Here is a 20365-nt window from a genome sequence, read left to right on the forward strand (position 1 = left end):
ATACTTTCCTATTCTGTAATACAGCTACGTGTGCACAGGCTACAGGAAACATCTTCACATCCTCCAGTAGGTTACTTGCAGTTCAGAGACAGAAGAGGAATGACATGAAAAAAAATCTCACATACACACACATGCGCAAATGCACGTACAAATGCACTCACACGTCCTCATTCCCTTGTTCCCCTTAGGTCAAATGTGCTCTAAAACAGACAAAAAGGAAAACCCTACGTTTTGGGCCATGTACGGAATGAAGCCAGTCTGTGAGGAAACAGTGAGACTTTTTAAAAGCTTTTGTTTATGATGTCTAATAACTATAAGCCTCTTAAAAAGATGAAAGATGCCCCTTGGTGCACTTAGGAAGCAAGAACAAGGCAGGAACAAATGCCAGCCTTAAACTACTGTGAAAGCTGACACTACCTTTTAAGATTTAATGTGCAAAAAGCCCATGTCCTACCACCTCTTGAAAGAAGCTGCTGCATTATAAACATAACCAGTAGTTACTGCAGATAATTCATGCCTCCTTCCGGCTGGTGCAAAAGCTGCCAGCAGATATTATCTTTCACGCTATTATTTTTTCCCCTCTGGAGTCACAGGTTCACAAGGTGTGAACATAAATCTCTGCAGAAAGCACAGCTTATGTTCTCCTAACAGAGAGTATACCGCACAACACAGGACCCCGGCTGCAGCATGACCTGGAAACAGGGCACAGCAGACGTCTGTGCCTTTCGCCTGAATAAGCAGTCTAAAGCAGCAAATCTGCACTCATCTGCTGCCCTTCGGGGCTCTGCAGATCCCAAAGCACCAGGCTGGAGGCAGGGTGGAGGGCGGCGTCCAGCCGTGAGGCTTTCCCTGCACCGAGCGTGAGGGTGCTCACGCTAAGGAGCCGGGGGTCTGCGCCCAGCAGGGCTCTCGGGGGTCTTCGCACCACCCCGGGTTGTTGTAGAGGGAGATGTCCAGGCAGGCAACACCCAGTGGTACTTCTGTGGGATTCAAAGATGCCTAGTCGTGGGCCAGCCAGACGGTGCTGCTAGGCATTGGAGCCGGAGAGCGTCCTCGGCGTACGGCAGAAGCGGCCAAGCTGGGGAAGGCGTTTGGCAACTCCTGGCAGAGGACGGCTCGGCACTGAAATGCCAGCAGCAACGGTCCCCGGTCACCGAGCCTGCGCCAGGACCTGGGCAGGTCTTAAAACCGGCGGCTGCATCCCGCCAGCAACTCGGACGAGCTGCTGCTCCTCCGTCCTTGCTCTCCGCCCGCTCCAGCTCCCGGGTGTGCGGCCGCTGCCCGTGCCGGTGCGCAGCCTCCGCGGACGTGCCTGCCTCGCTGCCTCGCACCTGCGCGCCGCGCGGGCTGCCTCCCCGCTCATCCGCTCATCCGCTAGTCTCGCTTGCTTTTTGATCTGCATCCAGAAACCCTTGATGCAAAGCATGTGCACGCGGGAAGTGTTTCTGTGGGGCTTGAATTGGCTGTTGGAATTAATATGACCAGAACCAGGCTTTTCGCTCGCTCTCGAGCTCTCCGGCTTTAAAGATGAAACGGTTGGCAGGTATTTTCCCCTCATTCTGAACGAGGAAAAATATTTGAGGCCCCTGGGATTAACTGCCCTTTCTGTGCGAAACATTTACCGTTGCTCGTACAGCTCTCTGCAGCCTCTATTTCTATCTCGCACGTGTGAACCAAGATCTTCGGCCCGTCTGAGCGCATTTCCTCCCCATCACGCACAGATCGTGCGACGCTCCCCCCTGCATACCAGTTGCTCATTGCTAGAAAAATCACAGTTTCCAGCTCGATTGGCTAAGGGAGTTTGGCTGTTTCAACACCCTTTCTGGGGCCGAATGCGCCGGGGCAGCGCCGAGCCCCCGCTCCGGACACCCACCTGGCGCACTGGGTAACGCGGCTTTTGTACTCTGGGCTCTGCCCCCCACTCCCGGAGAGGCCTGCGTGTCGGGAAGGGAGCCGTAATTCATTCAAGTCGCTCGTGACATCCGAAGGAGCGTCACAGCAACCAGAAAAGCCGTACTGCAAAGCTTTGGACTCGGTCACGTCGCGCCTCCCCTCTGCCATAGTCTCGGTTCCCCGTCTTTTAATTAAGGCTTTCTAGAGAAGGCCGGAGGCGGCTGTGAAGGCTGGTACCTGTTACAGGGAGCTCTGCCCCGGCGCAGGAAGGAGCCGGGCGGTGGGAGAAACCCCATTCCCCGGGGCGCCCGCCTCGAGGGCCAGCCCCTTCCCAGGCATGCTCCCCGTCTGGGATTTTTAGCGCTCCCGAGGCAAAAAACCGACTTCTCGGCCAGGAGGCACCGCGGGCCGCCCCGCGTGGTGCTCGCCGGCCCCGGACGCGCTGCTCCCTTGGGCTGTGCCGGAGCTGGGGCCGCAGCACACCGTGCAGCGGGGAAAGCAGGGCCGGTCGCCAGCGACGGGCTCGAGAGACGGGGGCAGCTCCCAGAACCGCACCTCTGACTTGACGTGCTTTGCTGGAGCAGGAGAAAGCTAAAGCGATCCATCAAGCCGCTGCAGAGTGATACTGAAGTGCCTTCTTCTCAGGGTGGACGATTTTCCTTCCGTGTTGTCCGAAAGCTGCGCTGAGCTGCACTCTGCCGGAGAAGTCGAAGCCGCAGCATCGTGTTTGGGATTTTGCTTTCAGTAAGGGAGATTATCCCCGGTGTCCGTTCCTCGCCCTTGCAGTCCAGGCGAGCAAATGGCACGTGGAAATTTATATTCAATAATCGCTATGGAAAGAGCCAAACGACCTTTTATTACGAGGGTTTATCAAGGGGCTGAAAGGCGATGGCAAGCTAGTTTTTGTGGCAGGGAAGACCCGCAGCCGAGGCCTTACGGCACCCGCGGGCGCCTGGCGCGCAGGCCGAGCAAGCTCGGGGCGGGCTGCGAGCAGAGGAAAGCCCCCGCGGGGCTGCGCCGCGCGCGGCTGCTGGCTGCGCTGAGCTGCTGCGAGGGCTGCGGAAGGGGACAGGCAAGAGAAGGGGGGGGACAAAAATCTTGTGTGTGGGACACAGTAGATTAGCTCGTCTTTCAGTGGAAAAAAACCTAATAAAGCTTTGCTTAAAAGGGGCGTTTTTCTCCCTGATTGCCACTGATACTTCAAGCTGTAGGAATATCAGAACGTGTCCAACGGTTGCTCATTACGGCAGTTCGAAAGGAGAATAAACCATCGTCTAATTCTTTCCAAGGCAGCAACGAAACTCCATTAGGAACACTTGAAAATATAGGGAGGATCCTGCAAGCGCATGGCTTGAACTTCGACAACGCTTGCAGCTGATAATGTCAAACTTGTGAGACACTACTCCAACTACACGCGCATGGAAAATGAAGAGGAACATTTGCTTCCAGCTAATTGCTCAGCCTGTATGCTGCCTAATCCAACAAAGCGTATTCTAAATAAATCATCACCTGATCCTGAAGGCTGCGCAACAAAACTTTTCAATTGCCTTTTCTCATCATCGAAAGAATTTCAGATTTACAGAGATTTCGTTTGTCCGGCTTCGGCTGCACGGGAACGCAGAGCCGTGCCCTGACAAGGCACTTACCTTTGCGCTTTGCTGGCTGAAGCGATCGTTAGATGCTTCCCGGCTCTAAGACGCGTCCTCGTGCGCTAGGCGAAGGCTGCTCGGCTTGCTCGGCTGCGCCTGCCAGCACAGGGGGACGGGAGCCGCCAGAGGTTTACTGCCGGCCGAACGCTCGGCGCCGCTGCTGCGGGACACCCCCATGAAAACGCAGTTTTCCATACTTTTGCTCGCAGTGGCTCCCGCAGGGGCATATCAGCACCTCCAGGTGACTTTACCAGCTGTGCCAAAATCAGCTGGTCATAATGTTGCTTAAGCATTAGGTATGCCACCTTGGTAATTAATTACTCCTAGCGCTACTCACCCCCAAATTCACTAATTCATCATTTTCAGCCTAATTTATCATTTCAGCATAACTGCTATCTTGTCTGCTGTTCTGGCTCTGTCCGTACCGACGTCCCACGCCGGGCACAGCGTTCCTGAGCGAAAGCCGCCCGCTCTCCCGGGGCAGGTGGGCTCCCTGCCTCCCTCACGCCCGCGGCCTGTGCCCCTTAACCCTTCACGGACTTTGCAACGTGACCCACAGCTGCTTTCACAACACGCCGTGTGAGTTTTATGAGGCACGCTTAAAAATAACACAGTTTGATCCTCCGTAGGAGAAAGACTGCAACATCTGTTCTCCTAAGGGGAAATTAGGAAAAAGCAAATGAACTGGGCTCTTAACTGAAAGCACACTGCAGTGGAGCAGAGCGCTCTGGGTTGGGATCTCTTTTCATAATATACTGGAGCTCTCAAACACCTGGTTTCAGCAGGGGATCGTGAGCACCATCACATCAGAGCACTTGCACCCCTGCTCTCCGTCACGCTGGCCCTAGGACGTTGCTAACTGCCCGGTGTCCCCACGCGGTTTGCAGCTGCAGAGTGCGTCTGCGAAGCAGGCACCGTGCGACAAATCCTCCCCTGGGCAGGTGGAGGGCAGCCAAAAATGCCCTCTCATTCAGCCTACTCCCTGCTGCTGGTCTCAGCACAGATTTACCTTTGGTTCAACTCACGCGTGCTCTTGCATCACCAGAAGGTCGTATTTCACTAGCAACTATACAGGGCTCAGAGAGTATCAATTATGGTCTTCAAACAACTGATCCACAAAGAGCAAAGTTATTTTGAGAAGGATAAATGTAGCTGAGACCATTATATATAATTCCTGTCCACCCACAGCATTCCTGCTCTGCTGACTTGGGAGCCCAACGGCAGTTCAAAATCCCTGCGTGCTTCACCCTGTCCCGACGTGACTCTGCGGACCGGGGGGACCCGGCTCTCCACGCCGCTCGGCCCGCAGGAGACCTCGGATGCAGACGCTCCCCAGAGCCCCCTGCCGCAGCTCTGACCCCTTTGCAAATCGCTCCCCCCAGCCCCCGTCCGAGGACCATCTCGCTCCTTGCCACACGCTCTCTGGAGCCAACCAGCTACTTTAATGTCTCCAGAAGCGCTGGGAAATGGTCTTTGGGGGAAGCTGGTTTTCTGCTTGCCGCATAATTAAATGATGGGCTGTTAGGCCGGGCAGGCTGGGGAAAAGCAGCTCCCAAAGGCCGTATTTGCACCGCATTAGAGCAGAGGCTGGCTGCTCTGCCGTGCGAGCGCCTGGCCGCCCAGGGGCTCTGCCGTGGTGCTGGGCACGGGGAGGGCGCCCGGCTGGGGAGCTGCCGTGGGGACCAGGTGTCGGTGCCGCCTCCGCCGGGCGGCAGCAAAACTGCCCGGAAATGATGCTAAAGAAAACTGTGTGCAGCAAAGCCCATGACAGACAAATACAGGTTTATCCGCTTTCCGCGAACTCCCAAGGGCCTCAGAAGTCATGCCAAGGGCAATGTCTCTCCCAGCATGTGCATGATGCTCTGGTCCCCTGCTGAAACATCCCATCCCTCCAGAAGGGGTTGGCGTCACTCATCCGGCAATGGATGCAAAGACCAAAGCACCGAAGAGGCCACACCAGTGGCCACATCGGTTACTTCTTACTTGGGACCAGAGTAATTTCCAGGGTCTGCATGTGGCAGGAGAGCGTGCTGCAGGCCCGCACTCGGCCTTGCCGAGTCTCCTGTCCTAACGCAGCTGACATATTTACTCATTAGCGATCTGGTACTCAGGTTTTATGACAAGTGCATGACTGCCTTGGCCCTCCCTGCTCCACCCAACATTACTGACATGCTTCCCTTATTATTTGCTAATGCAGCCTATTGCATAGAGCTCAGAGGGAAGGAGATTAGACATTCTGTATGTTTTAAGTGATCCTTGTTCCTTGCTGGAAAAACTTCACCGGAGCAATGACTGGCAGAAGAAATTTAGTGGCATCTGCTGGAGGATTTTTGAGGTTTAGAAGTAAGTGACTCATGAGGGTGTATTTCATGACGTTTGGCGTTCTAGTGCTGACTTCTTTTATTTCCTATTTCTGCAAAGTCTGCTGCTTTAAAATGTGAAACGCGTATGTGTCAGCACAGGCACAGCAGCGCTGGCCTCAGGTTTCCGTTTCACCGTATGGCCTTTTCTTCTAGACCAGTTACTTCCCTGGCAGAGAATTTAATCTGTGGTCCTGCAGCTCTGATTTTCCACAAAGCTGCTGCGAACCTCAGGTCATCTTCTCGCTCTGCTTTCTGCCTACATCAAAGCATCACTCATGAGAGCATCAGTCATGGCCCGCTCCCTTCCTCCTCGGGTGCCCGTTCCAGGGCCGGCCGTACCAACGGCAACTCTGCGGACAAAAACCCGCCGTAACTTGCAAGCCTGCCACCGCCCCCGTGGCTGGACGCTTGCAGCGCAGACGGCACGGAGGGACGGCGCGTTTCCAGCCCCGCCGCCCTCCTCCGCTCCCGCCTGCTCCCTCCTGCCGTGAGCGATTGCCGGGGCTCTGCACCGCTGCCGCCCCGAGCCCCGGAGGGCAGAGCTGATCCTGGGAGGCTTTGCGAACGCCGCTGTCCCCAGCCGCGCTGCCCTCGATCGCAGCGTTAAGGCTGCCTCGGCCCCGGCAGAGGGGCAGCTCTGCCTTCTGGCATGGCCCGAACTTGGCAGTGCTCAGCTCCTGCCGGGGGGCTCGGAGAGAGACTGCAGGCGATCCCTTGGCGAAAAGCCCGGGAATTTCCCCAATTAGCGACCGTTTTCTCCCTGGCAGGATTAACGGCGCGCACGCAGCTCGGTGCGGAAACGGCTTCATGCCCTGCGGTGGCTGCGTGGGGGACGTCCCCTAGGTCACAGCTCCGACCACCAGCCCCGGCCGAGCTGCATCCTCTCTGACCAGGCATTCATGCAGCACCATCCCGTCTTTTGGGTAATTTTCCCTTTCCCGACCATCCCTGAGGTCTGAGCCGCCCCTCTGGCCGCGGGGCCGACGTTTGCAGAGCGCTCCCCAGTGACGCTCCCGGTGCCCGCAGCCTTCGCTGAACGTGCAGGGCACCAGCCAGCCCCCGCACGCATCGCCCCACATCTGCCAACAGCGAATTTTGTTCCTGTTTCGCCACCTACCCGCTCCATATTGTCAACATGTTCTGCAGTTCTTCGTGTCTGCTTCAGATTTCTCTCCTAAATAAATACCTTTGTGTCAGTGGCAAGTTCTGCCACGTCCCCGTTCTCCCCCATCTTCCACACAGTGATTTTTGGTGGATGCTGCCCTGGGACCGCAGGGACTGCCGGTTCAGCCGGGTTTCCTTTACGCAGGCAGCACGCTGCGCCCCCGGCCCCGGAGGCAAGGGGCTCAGCCTTGCATGCCAGTGGATTATTCCATGGTGTTTCCGATGTTTTTAAGCACGCCGAACAAAACTTCCTTCTCTTTTCAGCGTGGCAGATCTTCCTTGAAGGATACATCTTTGCTATGTGCCCAGGTAGCCATAAAAGTTCTCCAGCATAGAAAAGAGATGAGATTTAATGTAAAAAGTGTGCAGAAAAAGCCCCAGGTGCCATCAGCCATCTGCAGGTGTTTTGTTCCCCAGCCCAAGACTGTCCTTAACATGCAAAGGCTCCGTTCACCCTGACCAGCCCCAAGCAGGGGGCAGGTCGTACAAAAGCCCAGACCTTGCCATACCTGCAAAATGCACTGAAAGCAGCCTGTAGGAGGTAAATGGAGACACTCGGTGCAGCGCCTTCGGCGAACGTGGCTCTGCATGAGGTCCCTGGCTTGCACCGCTCGAGGATTGCCACCAGCGGGGTAACGAAGTGCTGCTATGTGACAGCTGAGCGCGAGCGAGAGGAGAGTCTGGCGCTTCAAAATGTGCTCGCAAAGGCTGGCACCCGGGCAAAGTGCCCTGCAAGGGGCTGCAGACTGCAAAATGCAACAGGGGCGAGCCAGGGCCGCAAGCGTGCTGGCGTGTCCCCAGGGCAGCTGGGGCCCCAGGGCGCGATTTTCCACCTCCCCAGGCCACAGTGTCCGTGCTGCACCAGCAGCATATTTCCCTCCTCGGGGGCCCTGGGGACTCCTGGCGGAGGGAGACACGTGGCCTCCTGCGGCCCTTCGGCATTTCCTCGTACCTCCAAACTCCACTTGGTTTCAGTTTCCCTCTGACAGGGAATTCGCCTCAATTAACTTTGAAATTTTAGGTACAGTATAGCTAATTCCTGCAAAACACGTCAGTAATGGAATTTGCTCAGACTGCTTCCCCCGTGGCAGCTGGCTAGCAGAATAACTAAGTTTCGGAGGCAGAGAATTTCACAGACTTAACCCTGCTGCCGTTGAAAAGAATAACGGGATCGGGCAGCAACTTCTTAGTAATCAGTCATTAGGCCACAAAGGCTCATGCAGGCTGATAAGAGATGTAGCTACCGAAATCCTAGCTGAAACACCTCCCGCCGAGATGCCGGGGAGCGTGCCCCTCTGCGGCTCTGCACGGCGCTCGAGGAAGAGCTCACAAAGCAATGCAGAAACCTAACGAAGCCTATTTTAAAAGGAAAAATTGGCAGTCTCTAGCCCATATCCCATCTTTATGCCCCAAACAGGCTCTTTTTCCCCTCTTTCTGCTTTCCCTCGGGGCAGATTTAACGCTGCCCATTGCTGCCCTGAAGGCAGAGGGGTGATTAGGGACCCCCCTCGCTCTCCTGCGCTGCGGCATTTCTTCCTAAGAGAGAAAAATAATAGCCAGCTTTTTTGTTTTTTGGAGTCAGGAACTACATCCTGATGGTGAGCCTGTTGCTCGGTTTTGTGTTTTGCTTGGCACGCTGACCCACGGGCGCTCAGCGCGAGCAGCAAGGAGCAGAAGAGCGAATAGCGTATCCTCCGGGAGCAGCGCACAGGGCAGGGTGGTTTTACCGCTGAACAGATCCCCCCAGCGCCTGTTTGGGTTCGGCTTTCCCTAATTGCTCCCCAGGTGACTTTATACCAACAGTTGGTTATTCGGGAGGGGATGAGGATAAACATGGCAGCGTTACGAAGCGCCCAGGAGCAAAGCAGAGATCCCACGCAGCCGCAGTGCGGATTCGGAAGCAAAGCTGACCAGAAAATCGGGGACACTGGTTGCTTCGCATGTGATTGCTGCCGAGCGCTGAACAGAACCAAAGCACGGCAAGAAGAGAAATTAGATTTGCTCATTAAGCTCAGGCTGCAAAACTGTTTTCCCACAGTCTCATCCCCTACACGGAGCTGGACTGCCAGGCCTAAACTCCCCCCTTAGCAGGAACAACCCCCAGGTTGCTTTTTATCCCCTAGACGATGCACGTGGGCCAGGCAGATCACGTGGAGGGATGTTTTTAGCGCTCGGGCAAGGTAAGCCAGCTGGCACCATAGTCTGCTTGCAGCAGCCCTTGTGCCAACACAGTGTCACGAGCGTGCCGGGTCTCATCTTCGCCCCGGCCGCGTCCACACCACCGAGACCAAGAGAAAATCCTGGCTGAAATAATACAACTGCCGCCAGGAAGAGCGGGCCGAGGGAGCCGCCAGCCCTCGCCGTGCCGCCGGACGCCGGGGAGCAGCAGCCCCTTCGGGGCAGCGTGGGAAGGGCTGCTGCCCCGGACGGCAGCTGCGGGGGAGCCGGCTCCGTGCCCGGCCCAGGGCACGATGGCAACGTCACCGTGCCCACGCGCCCCGCTGCGGCCCCCAGCCCAGCGTTGCCCCGCCGAGGGCTGCGCCCCCCCCTTGCCCTGAGCCAAAGGGGCAGCAGCGCCCCAACACGCCCCCAGAAACCCCCAGCCTTGCCCGGAGACGCGCCTCCACCAGAAACATCTCTCCAGGGTTTTAACAAAACACGTTCCTGCGGGAGTATCCGTTACAGCAACGAAACGTGACTCTGCCCGTTAAGCAACGTGGCGCTCGGCAGCGAGGGCGGCCCAGGGGCTGCTGCCGCCGGCTGACTCCCAAGCCCCGTTACGCCCTCGCAGCCGGCGCCTGTCGCGCACCGCTGCATGTCTTGAGCTGGGGCCACCAGCCGCCCTGCCGCCGTGCCCTTCGCCTTCGCGCCAGGGCTGATCTCCAGCCTCGGGGCCTCCAGAAATCCTCCCCAGCCCGGGCCAGCGTCCCTGTCCCGGCCCCAGCCGCGCTCCGCCGACTGCCCGGGGGCTCTCGCGGGCCGGCACACGTCCCCAGCAGGACGCCGTGCAGCCGCAGAGCGGTGCGGTGATCGCGGCTCCCTGTTCGCCGCCCCAGCTCGGGGCCAGCCCTGCGCACCACGCCGCCCGGCCACGTCCCCCAGAAAAGGCCTCCAGCTGCTCCCTCCATGCTAAGGCCAGCTGAAGTCTCCTGGAATTAGTAACTTTGGGGCCTGTCACCGGCGGTGGATCGGCTTGCTTTTAATAACGGCCGTTTCTCATCCCGCTCAACAGAGCGATAAGCATTCAATAGTCCCGTCCTGCTTCACGGGACGTCGCTTTATGTTGAGATCAATCATTCCGCAGAGCTCACGCCGGGCGGACACAATGGCCGGGCTTGGGTAATCCTGCACCGCTCTTCAGAGCCCGCTTTCCCCGCGTCTCCAAAGCCCGGCCCACGGAGGCTCCGCACCGTCGGAACGGCTACGGAAAGGCAGGAGCCTTTCAAACAGAGTCTCCTCTGCTGAATGCTGCCCATCGGCACAAAAGCCACTCCGGCGTATTCGGGGCGTTCCTGCGCCGTGTCAAAGCGCTCCCGCTGCGTTTCTGCGCGGCCGGGCGAGCGCACGGCGCGGGCCGGCTCCCGGGGCCGGGCACACGCGCTGGCGCCATCCATGCGGAGAACAAAGCGCGGGCCCGGGAGCCGAGGCGAGGCAATTTGCTGCAAAAGACAGGCCGCTTCCTTTCTTTTCATTCCTTTTAAGTCTGTATTAATCAGTTCATTTTCTACTTCAGAAGACGCCCTCCCCGGCGCAGCTCCATCTCACCGCGTGCCGGCTGCGCGGGGTGCTGGAGCGCTCGCAGCGCCCCGGGGACGGCCACGGACGCGGCGGCTGGCCCTGCAGCACCCCGAAAGGGCCCGCTGCTCCCCTCCCGCTCCAAGCAGGACCCAACACATTCCTTAACGCGACACCGGGCGGTCGTGAGGGAGGCCGAGGTGCGGCGCCGACCGACGGGGAGGATTTCGGACACAACTGCCTCAAGAGGCACTCAAACCCCTGGGGAGGTTGGGAAGCTCCTGCCGGCAGCATCGCTACCACCACGGAGCAGGAGAGGCGGCATGACCTTCTTCCCACTGGATGCTCGCGGTTTGTGGTTCAAATAGCCAGTTTGCAGCTCCTTAATTCGGCAGCTGGGAAGCGTCACTGGCCCGTGCTGCTGAGGGCACGGGGGCCTCCCCAGGACCGCGGCCCAGAGCTGTGGGAGAAGCCCATGCAGGTCCCCAGCTCAAGACGCCCATTGCACCCCGCCACAGGGCCCCTTGGCGTGACCAGCGCTGTGGTGGCCAGGCAGGAGCCTTGCACCGGGCCAACCAGCCTGCAGATAGGGGACGGGGGACACGGGCAGCCCGCGGCACCCACCTCCAGCTTGACAGGGCCCCCTGGGAAAAGTCAGCTTGGAAAGCACCATCCCTCCAGCACCACAAACCGCAGGGGCCAATGCCTCCATTAAATAGCTGCAATTCCCAATCAGGGCATTACAGCTGCTCAGCACCTCGCTGGACCTCATCTTGGCAATTTATGAGAAGAGCAAAGCTTAATTGAATTGTGTTCAGCTGTGCATCACCTAAATGAAAGCAAAGAAATGCTACAGCAAGAGGGAGCACTGGGAATTCGATGATTTGGCAGGAGTGTCAGGCCTGCCTTCATTCCTGAGCTGGTGCATTTATTGAGGTGTCTCTTAAGGCGCAGAGAGCAGATGGCAGGCGCTGGCCTGGGCCTTCTCTGTGCTGATATGCTTCAGCTGCTATCGCAGGCAGCGGCTGCGAGCTGCCAGCGTTGCAAAGCCAGCAGCAGCCTTGCTGCAAACTACCGGGAGGTCACGGTGGCTCCCACGTCCACAGCCCCTGGTTTCTCGGGGCCTTCGAGGGGCGCTTTCTGTCCTCCCCTGGAGGCGAGGAGCCGGGAAGCCTCAGCACCGAGTCCGGGCTGGGCGCGGAGCGAAGGAGCTGCCTGCCCAAGGTGCAAAGCGCACCTCGCCTGCCCGGGAACGCGGGGAGGCAGATGCTGCAGATGTGCTGCGGGAAGCCGGTGACCCCATCCAAGCGCTGCAAGCTCTGTTCCTCCCCCAGACGGGACTGAACGGCAACACACTTTAGTTCACATAAAAAGAGGGAAATTGGATTTTATAAGCTGCTCAGATCTGGTTCAGAGCACATCTGAAATCATCCAAGAGTGAAGGCAAACCGCCTGGCCCAGCAGGCACCGGGCGCAGCCGCACATCACATCTGAGCATGGATTTTCCATTCCCGCCGAGGGGAGCTCTGGCAGCCGCCACCCGGCGCCCGCGCCGGCACCGCGGCCGTCTCCTCCTGTGGACGGCCTGCGCTTGTCCCGTGCTGCCCCACGGCGGGCGCCCGGCCAGACCGCGCAGGGCAAGGGCAGAAATCCTCAATCCCTGCTTCAGAGGCTGGGAGGAGATGCAAAATTGCTGCTCTGCCAGGAGCTATTTTAAAAGAAAAGAGGTGCTTTTTAGAAAACTGCAAGCCCCAACCCCGTCTGTCTTGCAGCAATTTGTTCAGGGCAGAGGAAGCCGGGCGCTTGCACAGGGGCCAAGGAAAAGAGTGGACGCTGCGCTCTAGCTGGGGTCGAGCAGCCGGGGCTGGATGTGCCCCATCCTGACCCCTGGCTCCGTCAGGGCGAATGAGCGACATCCCGCAGGGCTGGTGCTGAGCCAGGAGCCCCGCGCCGCCCAGCCCCAGGCTGCCGCTCCGTTGCCTCGGAGGAGCTCATTAGTGCCTGCAATCAGCAGGGCATGAAGGGGAGATAATTACAGATGCGGCACGTCCCCTGGCTGCACACAGGTGGGTTATATATAGCACTGTGCAGGCTCCGCGGTGCTTAGTCACGGCTCCAGGGACGGCCCGGCACCGGCGAGGGCACCCGGCACGCGTGGCAAGGCCGATTCCCTGGGATCCGCCGCGTGACGTGACTCGGTGCCTGGCGGCCTGGCTGCTCGCTTCAGCTTCGCCTTTCGGCTCGAAACACAGGGAACATCACCTCGCACCCGGCCGGGGCAGCGGTTCGGGCCCCAAGGCTTGGGCAGAGCCCCAGAGGAGGGTTTGCAAGGGGGCAAACGCGAGGAGCCGGCAGTGCGAGACGAGCTGGCGGCTGAGGAGCAGGAGCAGGAGCGGGCACGAGAACGGAGTGCTCCTGCTGCCTTCAGATCTGTGGGCAGCAGCGGCGGCAGCTTTCCAGGACCCTGGCCTCTTGCCTGGCACTGCACACTGATGCACAATCATCTCTTTTTGCTGTTAAAATGTTGGTATTATAAAGCAAGCCATTGCTGGTTTCCTTTGTCCTTAATCACTTCTTAGCAGTTCCTTCCCTGGGGACATGAAAAAACTTGAAGACGAGCTGGTGTGTCAATCGGAATTGGATCAATTCAGCAAATCAAATAAATGCAGCAAAATCAGAAGGCTAGAGCTGTGGCCTGCATCCCAGAGCCTTGTGTTCTCGTCAGATCTATTAGAGCCCCTCCCTCTTTAAAAATAAGCATTTATTCATTCATGGAAACATGTGAAGGAGCCCAGGAAACCCCTGCCGCACACTGAGTATGCCTTTATTAGGTTAAATCATAATTAAGTCCTTCTCTCTCTCTCGCATGTGCACACCAAACATGCACGCACACATATGCACACACACACGCACACACCAGCTTGATTTAAATAAAGCAGTTCAGAAAGCGGCTTAATGCACTTGTGCCATCCCCTCTTACAAAAATGCATGCAAAAGTCTGCAACCTCCTACCAAGACAGCACAGACAGGATTTTTTTTAAGGAGCAGCGATGCAGACCAGGCCTGAAGCCTGGTCATTCATGGCACAGATGGCTCCTTCTAAACGAGCCTCGATTATGGTGATGGATGATTTTCTTTTTAAATCCAGGTGCTACATGAAAATCTCTCACTTTGTGTTATCGGCCTGTTTAGACTTCAAGCCGCAGTGGAGAGCTCAGGTGCGCTGCTGGCAGCTCTTCTCCTGCCGAGCGCAGGGGCTGAAAGCTGCAGAAGCCAGCGATGCTGCGACGAACGTAATCTGGCCATTGGTATAAACAGTGCCACCAAGCTCCAGCGAAAGCTTGGGCAGCTTTGACCCTGATGCAGAGTATAGCGAGGCAGCAAACACCTGCTTAAACACAAAACTGCAGGTACAGTGAGAATTAGTTATTGGCTACATGGAGGTATAAGAGGCACGGTAAAATTGCACATGTGCACACACCTGCACCCTGAACACATCTGAACTGACATAATTGCTTGAATGGCCCTGCCAAAAAAACCCCAACCCAACCAAAACTTTTCTCAACAGAACCAGGAGGGGAAGGGGGTCCTTCCTCCTCTTCCTCAAGGGAAACTACTCCTCTGCCTTAAAGGATGCTGAGCCCATGAGATGGGAATTGCTTTCTCTGAGCTGGTCCCACAGGGGCCTTCCCCACACCATCCGAGCAAGAGAGCGCACGCAGCCCGCTGTCCTGGAGATGACCATCCCTCCAAAACACAGACCAGGGGATCGACGCATGTCCACCCAGACAGGGCTTGGACACACACGTCTACATGTGCAAAGGCTCCGCACAGTCACCATCATCGCTGCCAGTAACTATCTCGCTCTCACACACACAGTACGTGAACTGAGTAATTTTATTGCATCACTCACTCAGGACAGACGTGATTAAACACAGTGGTAAGCTACACAGGGCACCATTTTCATCTGCCCAACAGATGTATATCAACTACTTTTTAATCATGATAAAAAGAACACAAAAACTCCTATGACACATGACTTTAGTTGTGCTGCAGAAAACCAGCAAAGTGTGTTTTACATCTGCAGCTTTATTACAGTACAAAAGGTTAAAGACAAAGCTACAAAAATGAACCTATTTGTACACGCTCACTGAATGCTTTTAAGACAAGATACGGCAGTAAAGCTTTTATTGCTAAGAAGAACCAATGGAAGGCTTTAAAGCTCATCTAGCATTCAATTTTTGTTTGCAGGTAACCCAATTTAAAGCAGCTTTGTCAGTCTTTAAAACCCTTCTGCCTATCTGGAATGCTTCAAAAGGAAGATGACCTGAGGACAGTGTCTGCTCTTGAGACGGACCAGACGGATGCTCTGCATGAGGTGCAGAAATGGGCCACCAAGGAATGCTAAAACGAAACCCCAACCGCCTAGCTGTGAACTCCTGTCAACCGTTAGATAACGCAGTGCTGCACAGCACCCACAGAGCCAGCACCCTCGGCAAGTGTGCAAAAGCAGCGACCACCTGAAAGCCCCTCAGCTGTCCCTAGCATTGCTGTGTGCAGCCCCCAGGCCTGGGGGGGCAGTCAATGCTGGCAAGAGACTGTAGCAGAGATGGGCACCATGGACTTGCCCAAAATCACAAGGTGAGCCAGTGTCAGAGTTAGGAATGGAGCCCAGGCAGGTCGACTGCAAGTGTCCTGCTCTAGCCACTAAACTGCACTTTCTCCTGGAGCTATGAGGCTATAGGTAGTGGGATAGTGAACACTCCTGGGGTCTCCAGGGATCAGGAATCCCTCTGGGATGCGGATCCCCCAGGGATGCAATGAATCAGGCTGGCCACCCTTCCAGAAGGACTGCTGGTGCAGCCACTATGGTTTTGTATGGCTCTTGTACGGCTTTGTAGGAATTGTTGCAGTCACCAGCCAAAGGCAGGCAGATCTGCTCCCAGAGGAGGCAGGTGCCCTAGTCTTCAGGGATCGGGGTGTTGCAGTTCCCATGATAAATTTTGACCTCACCCTCACACTGGAAGTACTGGTCAAACACATCACTGTAGCCGTGGTCCTTCCACCATGTGCAAAGCTGCCGATTCCACGTGCAGTCAAGCACGTGGAACAGTTCTGGGTGCTCCATCCCAATCATGGTGAAGAAATCCTGGTCCCCAAGGTGGCCCTTGAAGTGGTACTTCTCTGTGAGCTTCTGCACCACGGCAGGCTCCAACAGCTGGTTGTAGAGCTTGGACTGCCTCATGGCTTCCAAGTTCAGGAGCAGGACGCCGCTGTTGAAGCCAGGCAGCCCATCAGGAGGGGGCTCCCCCACTTTGGTTTGGGGGTTCTCGCGGCGATACTGCCAGAACGTGTGCCTGGAAGAGGAAATAGAGTAACATTGGTGTTAGTGATTTGTTACCGTTCTCGTTCTTACCGAGGAGGCACGGGGCCTTCTCCCCAGACCCCGGACCATCACCACACAGACACCAATATGAGGAGTGGCAAAATGGCATTTAATGAAGCGTGTCCTGCTCTTTTATAATGCTGTAAAGCCCCGCCTTCTTTTCCGGCAGCAGTGCTCCGCCTACCATGACCGGGTCTCTCCCCTACTTCTTCCCCTACATCTCCCCCTCTCCCATCCACCGCTTTTAGGCTCATGCGTAGCATAGCAGTCACTTAGCGTAGCATAGCAGTCACTTAGTCACGCGGGATCGTCCCCGGGCAGCTTCTTGCGTTCCTTGCGGTCCTGCTGACCTTCTCCTTTCTCCTGGGCGCTGTTGGTTATGCCCCCACGCGTTCGTAAGCGGGGCCGTTCATTTCCACGAGGGCAACGTAGTCCCCGCCTGCGTCTCCCTCCCGCAGGTGAGCAACCCAAACCTGACCGATCATCTTCCGCAATGCTCCCTTAATGCAGCTAAGCAAGATACATAAGCATATTCCTACCGCCAGGAGGATCAGCACAATGCGTACCCCTTCAGCAAGCAGCCCTACTAGCCACTGCGGCAGGTTCCCAAATATGCCTGCCAGCTATCCGTCTAGAAACCCATGATCCTGGCGGATCTTACCGGCGTGCTCCTTCAGCCACTGCAACTGCTTATGAATCGATTCTCCGTGGTCGGACAAGTTCATGCAGCACATGCCTTCAAAGTCCTCGCAGCCATGGCCCTGAGCTAGCAATAGAAAGTCAATTGCAGCCCGGTCTTGCAGGATGGCATGCCTTAGGCCATTTTGGTCTTCTAGCAGGCTTTCTATCACCTGCGTGGTGACATTGGCTTGTTTTTCCGCCCAGCAGGCCAAACGCCCGATCTGTTTCAGGGCGTTGCCGGCGGCTGCCCCGGGTACGAAAAGGGATAGAAACACTCGCTCTGTGGGGCTTAACAGGGACACCCTGTCATCACAGTCGGGGGATAAGCCAGTAACAGCTCTCTTGCGGCGGGTAGCAATCTTCACACTTGTGACACTCTTCCACCAATTGGTATCCGGGGCCAGTAGTGTCAATTTTCCCAGATAGCACGGTCCCCCATACGCATTCCCAGGAATGCCCTGCCAAGCTCGGTCCCCACATATAAGAAATACTCCAGGCGGTAATGCCCTGGGGGGCCCTATATTGTATGGGCCCTGGAAGGGTCTGTTCTCGGACCCATAAGCTCCTAGGGGTTTTTTGGTGGGTCCATCGATGCCGCAAAAGGCGCTTAAGTTTCGATAATGCTCGTCCATAGGGCTGATATTAGTCCAATTGCGTAGTACAGATCCCCGCCTTTTTTCCTGAAACCCTCCTTGAAAGTATAGACACGTTTGTGTCCAGTTTTTTGACGTGTTTCCGATACGCATTGCCCCAAGCAGATTTAATTCTTGCGGGTTCCAGGGCAGAGTTACGTTTAAACTATTAATGAGCGTAGCACTGCAGGTAGCGGTTGAGATACTCTTTTTACAATTGCCGGTAGCAAAGCCCGAGAAAGCCGCCGCGCTAAAGCTTGGGACCCCTACTAAACACGTTCTAAAGGGTCGGGTAGCTGAGGCCAGTGACAAGCAGAACGCTTGCTGGCCCGTCTCGTTCGCCCAGGTTACCCACATGTTGGGCCTGGGGTCAATCCGGTGAAGTGTCATTACCACTGGGAGCAGTACCCCCAGCATCAGGTTTCCCATCCTCTTGCCCGTTGGACGAGTCATGGTGAGTCAAGACAGGTTTCGCGTTCCTGCTGGGTACCTTCACTGGACCACGATCTGCGGAGACACATATATAACCTCGACCGTTAAAGGCAACAGGGGTGGGCCCAGTGCACATTCCGAAGACGGGGGCAGTCCTCTGGCACTCGATGGAGGGCGCGGTAGCACGGCCTGTAGTTCAGGTGTCAGAGTTGTTTCGATGAGCTTCTAACTTACGTAAAAGCGGCCTTACCCATCGTGTGGGGACCCACCTCGTGGTCTCCGGGCCCCCTTCCGCGCTCGCGACCGCAGCATAACCTCTGCCCTGCGTTAATAGTCTCCACCCGGTCTCCCATTCCCCCGTCGTGGGATTCTTGACCCGTACCTCGGGACCCTCCGTTGGGTTCGTCCCCCCCCAATGCTTTGCTACTGGTTCATGACTATTCTCCCCTCGGAGGTGATGGTTTAGGGCGTACAGTGCTTTTTGTAAAATTTCAGTTTGTTTCTCTCTGGGGATGGCTGAGTGCTCGGGGATGCCCTCCCCCTCTCCCAACACATCAATTTTCTGTTTAAGAGTTCTGTTGGCTCTCTCGACTATGGCTTGCCCCGTGCTATTGTATGGTATGCCGTGGACTATTTTGATTCCCCATCGCTGCGCCCACCCTTCGGTGCTCGCCGATGTGAATGCGGATCCATTATCGGTTTTGATGGTCTGAGGTAGCCCCAGCACAGCTATAGCGTACGCCCAGTGCTTTTGGGCCGCTCGGCTCGTGGTTTTCCTGTGCTGCGTGGCTACGATCATGCCGCTGTATGTGTCCACCGTGACTGCCAGCCAGGGATCTGGTCGGAGCCTCTGACATAAAGTAAAGTCGGTCTGCCAGACTTGATTCGCCATCAGGCCTCGGACGTTCGTCCCTCCCTCCTGCAAAGGCCGCCTGCAGCAGTACGGGCACGTGGCGATCACGCCTCTGGCTTCAGAGATGAGGATGTGGCAAGTCTTGGCCAGGGCCTTGGCTCCGACGTGCAGCCACTCATGGAGGTCCCTGGCCTCCCGCAGGGTCATCACTCTGCCGGCCGCCTTATCGGCTTCTGCGTTGCCTTCTTGATAGTAGCCCGGTATTTTGCTGTGGCTCCGGACATGCGTAATACAAACCGTGCCAGTCCGCGCCTGCAAGGCATCTTCTAACATTGTGGCGATCGGCGTGCCCGCCCAACCCCGCGTGGCCATTTGTCTCACCAGGTTGTACGTGAAAATGGAATCTGTGGCGATATTCAGGTGGTCATCAGGGAACATCCTCAAGGCCATTTCTACAGCCTTGGCTTCAAGGTACTGAACGCTGACGTCTGCCGCTCGAAAGGTGGCCTCTTTCCATTCTCCATTCTGCTGCCAGGCGACGGCCGCTGTCTGGGTCTTGGAGGAGGCATCCGTGAAAACGGTGTTCCCCGGTTTCGGAGTAGGAAGCACTCGAGCAGGCCCGCCAACCTCTATAATGTCCAGGTGCCTCAACGGCTGGAGGCGCGGGAGATGCTGGATTTCTCCTGGAAATCCTTCCATGGCCATCGCCATCGCCGCGGCGAAGGTCTCTGTCTGTGCATCGGTGCCCTTCTTGAAAGGCAGGGCAATCGCGTCCGGTTCACGTGCGAATGCAGAGATACATGTCTTCCGCCCCTTAGTGATCATTCGTGCTAAGAGGCTGGAATGCGGCACAAATGCTCCAGCCGGCCGCGTGGGCGTGACCCACCAGATCACTCGCATCCGCTCTGGTTGTCCTTGTCCGAGCACAGCCATGCCACCTTGCCGGTTCAGCACTGGGTAGAGCGTGATCTTATCAGCAGGGTCCCAGCGCTGCACCGATGGGTGGCTCAGCATCTCAGAGATGTTCTTCAGAGTCTCCTTGGCCTCTGCGGTCAGTTGCTTCTCCTCCCATGGGTTCCTGCCCTTCAGCATTTCGTACAGCGGTTGCATCTGGCTCGGTGTTATGGGCACCATATTCTGGAGCCACTGGAGGCTCCCCACTAGCGCCTGAGCGTCATGCAGGGTGCGGACGTCTGGGTTCAAAGTTATGGGCAGCGGCTTTATCTGCGAGTGTCCAATCTCCGCCCCTAGAAACTTAATGCCTGGTCCCTTCTGGACCTTTGCCTCGTTTATCGCCAGTGAGGCCGCAACCAAACACCTCCTCAAGTCGGCTGCCATCTCCCGCAGCCCTTCTGCGCAGGGTGCTGCTATCAAGATATCATCCATGTAGTGGATCATGACCCCAGCCGCATGTAGCGATCGTACCGGGGCTATTGCGTCGGCTACAACGCGTTGGCAAATCGCAGGTGAGTTCTTCATGCCCTGTGGGAGCACCGTCCACTGGTATCGTCGCGCCGGCTCCTGTTTATTCACCGACGGGACTGTGAACGCGAATCTCTCTCTGTCTCGCGAGTGCA

At 56.8% G+C, this 20365-nt stretch overlaps 1 protein-coding gene across 1 annotated transcript in view; it reads right to left on the reverse strand.

The window, feature by feature from the left end:
- Positions 1–14683: 14683 nt before the first annotated feature.
- The window catches only part of XXYLT1 (xyloside xylosyltransferase 1), a 79895-nt gene continuing 74213 nt past the window's right edge, over positions 14684–20365 (reverse strand). The window contains exon 4 of the mRNA XM_067301817.1: positions 14684–16161. Within this exon, the coding sequence (XP_067157918.1) occupies positions 15765–16161 (397 nt within the window). The 3' untranslated portion in view covers positions 14684–15764. The remainder of the gene's footprint in view (positions 16162–20365) is intronic.

Source organism: Apteryx mantelli, chromosome 9 (genome assembly GCF_036417845.1).
Source record: "Apteryx mantelli isolate bAptMan1 chromosome 9, bAptMan1.hap1, whole genome shotgun sequence".
NCBI classification, from domain to species: Eukaryota; Metazoa; Chordata; class Aves; order Apterygiformes; family Apterygidae; genus Apteryx; species Apteryx mantelli.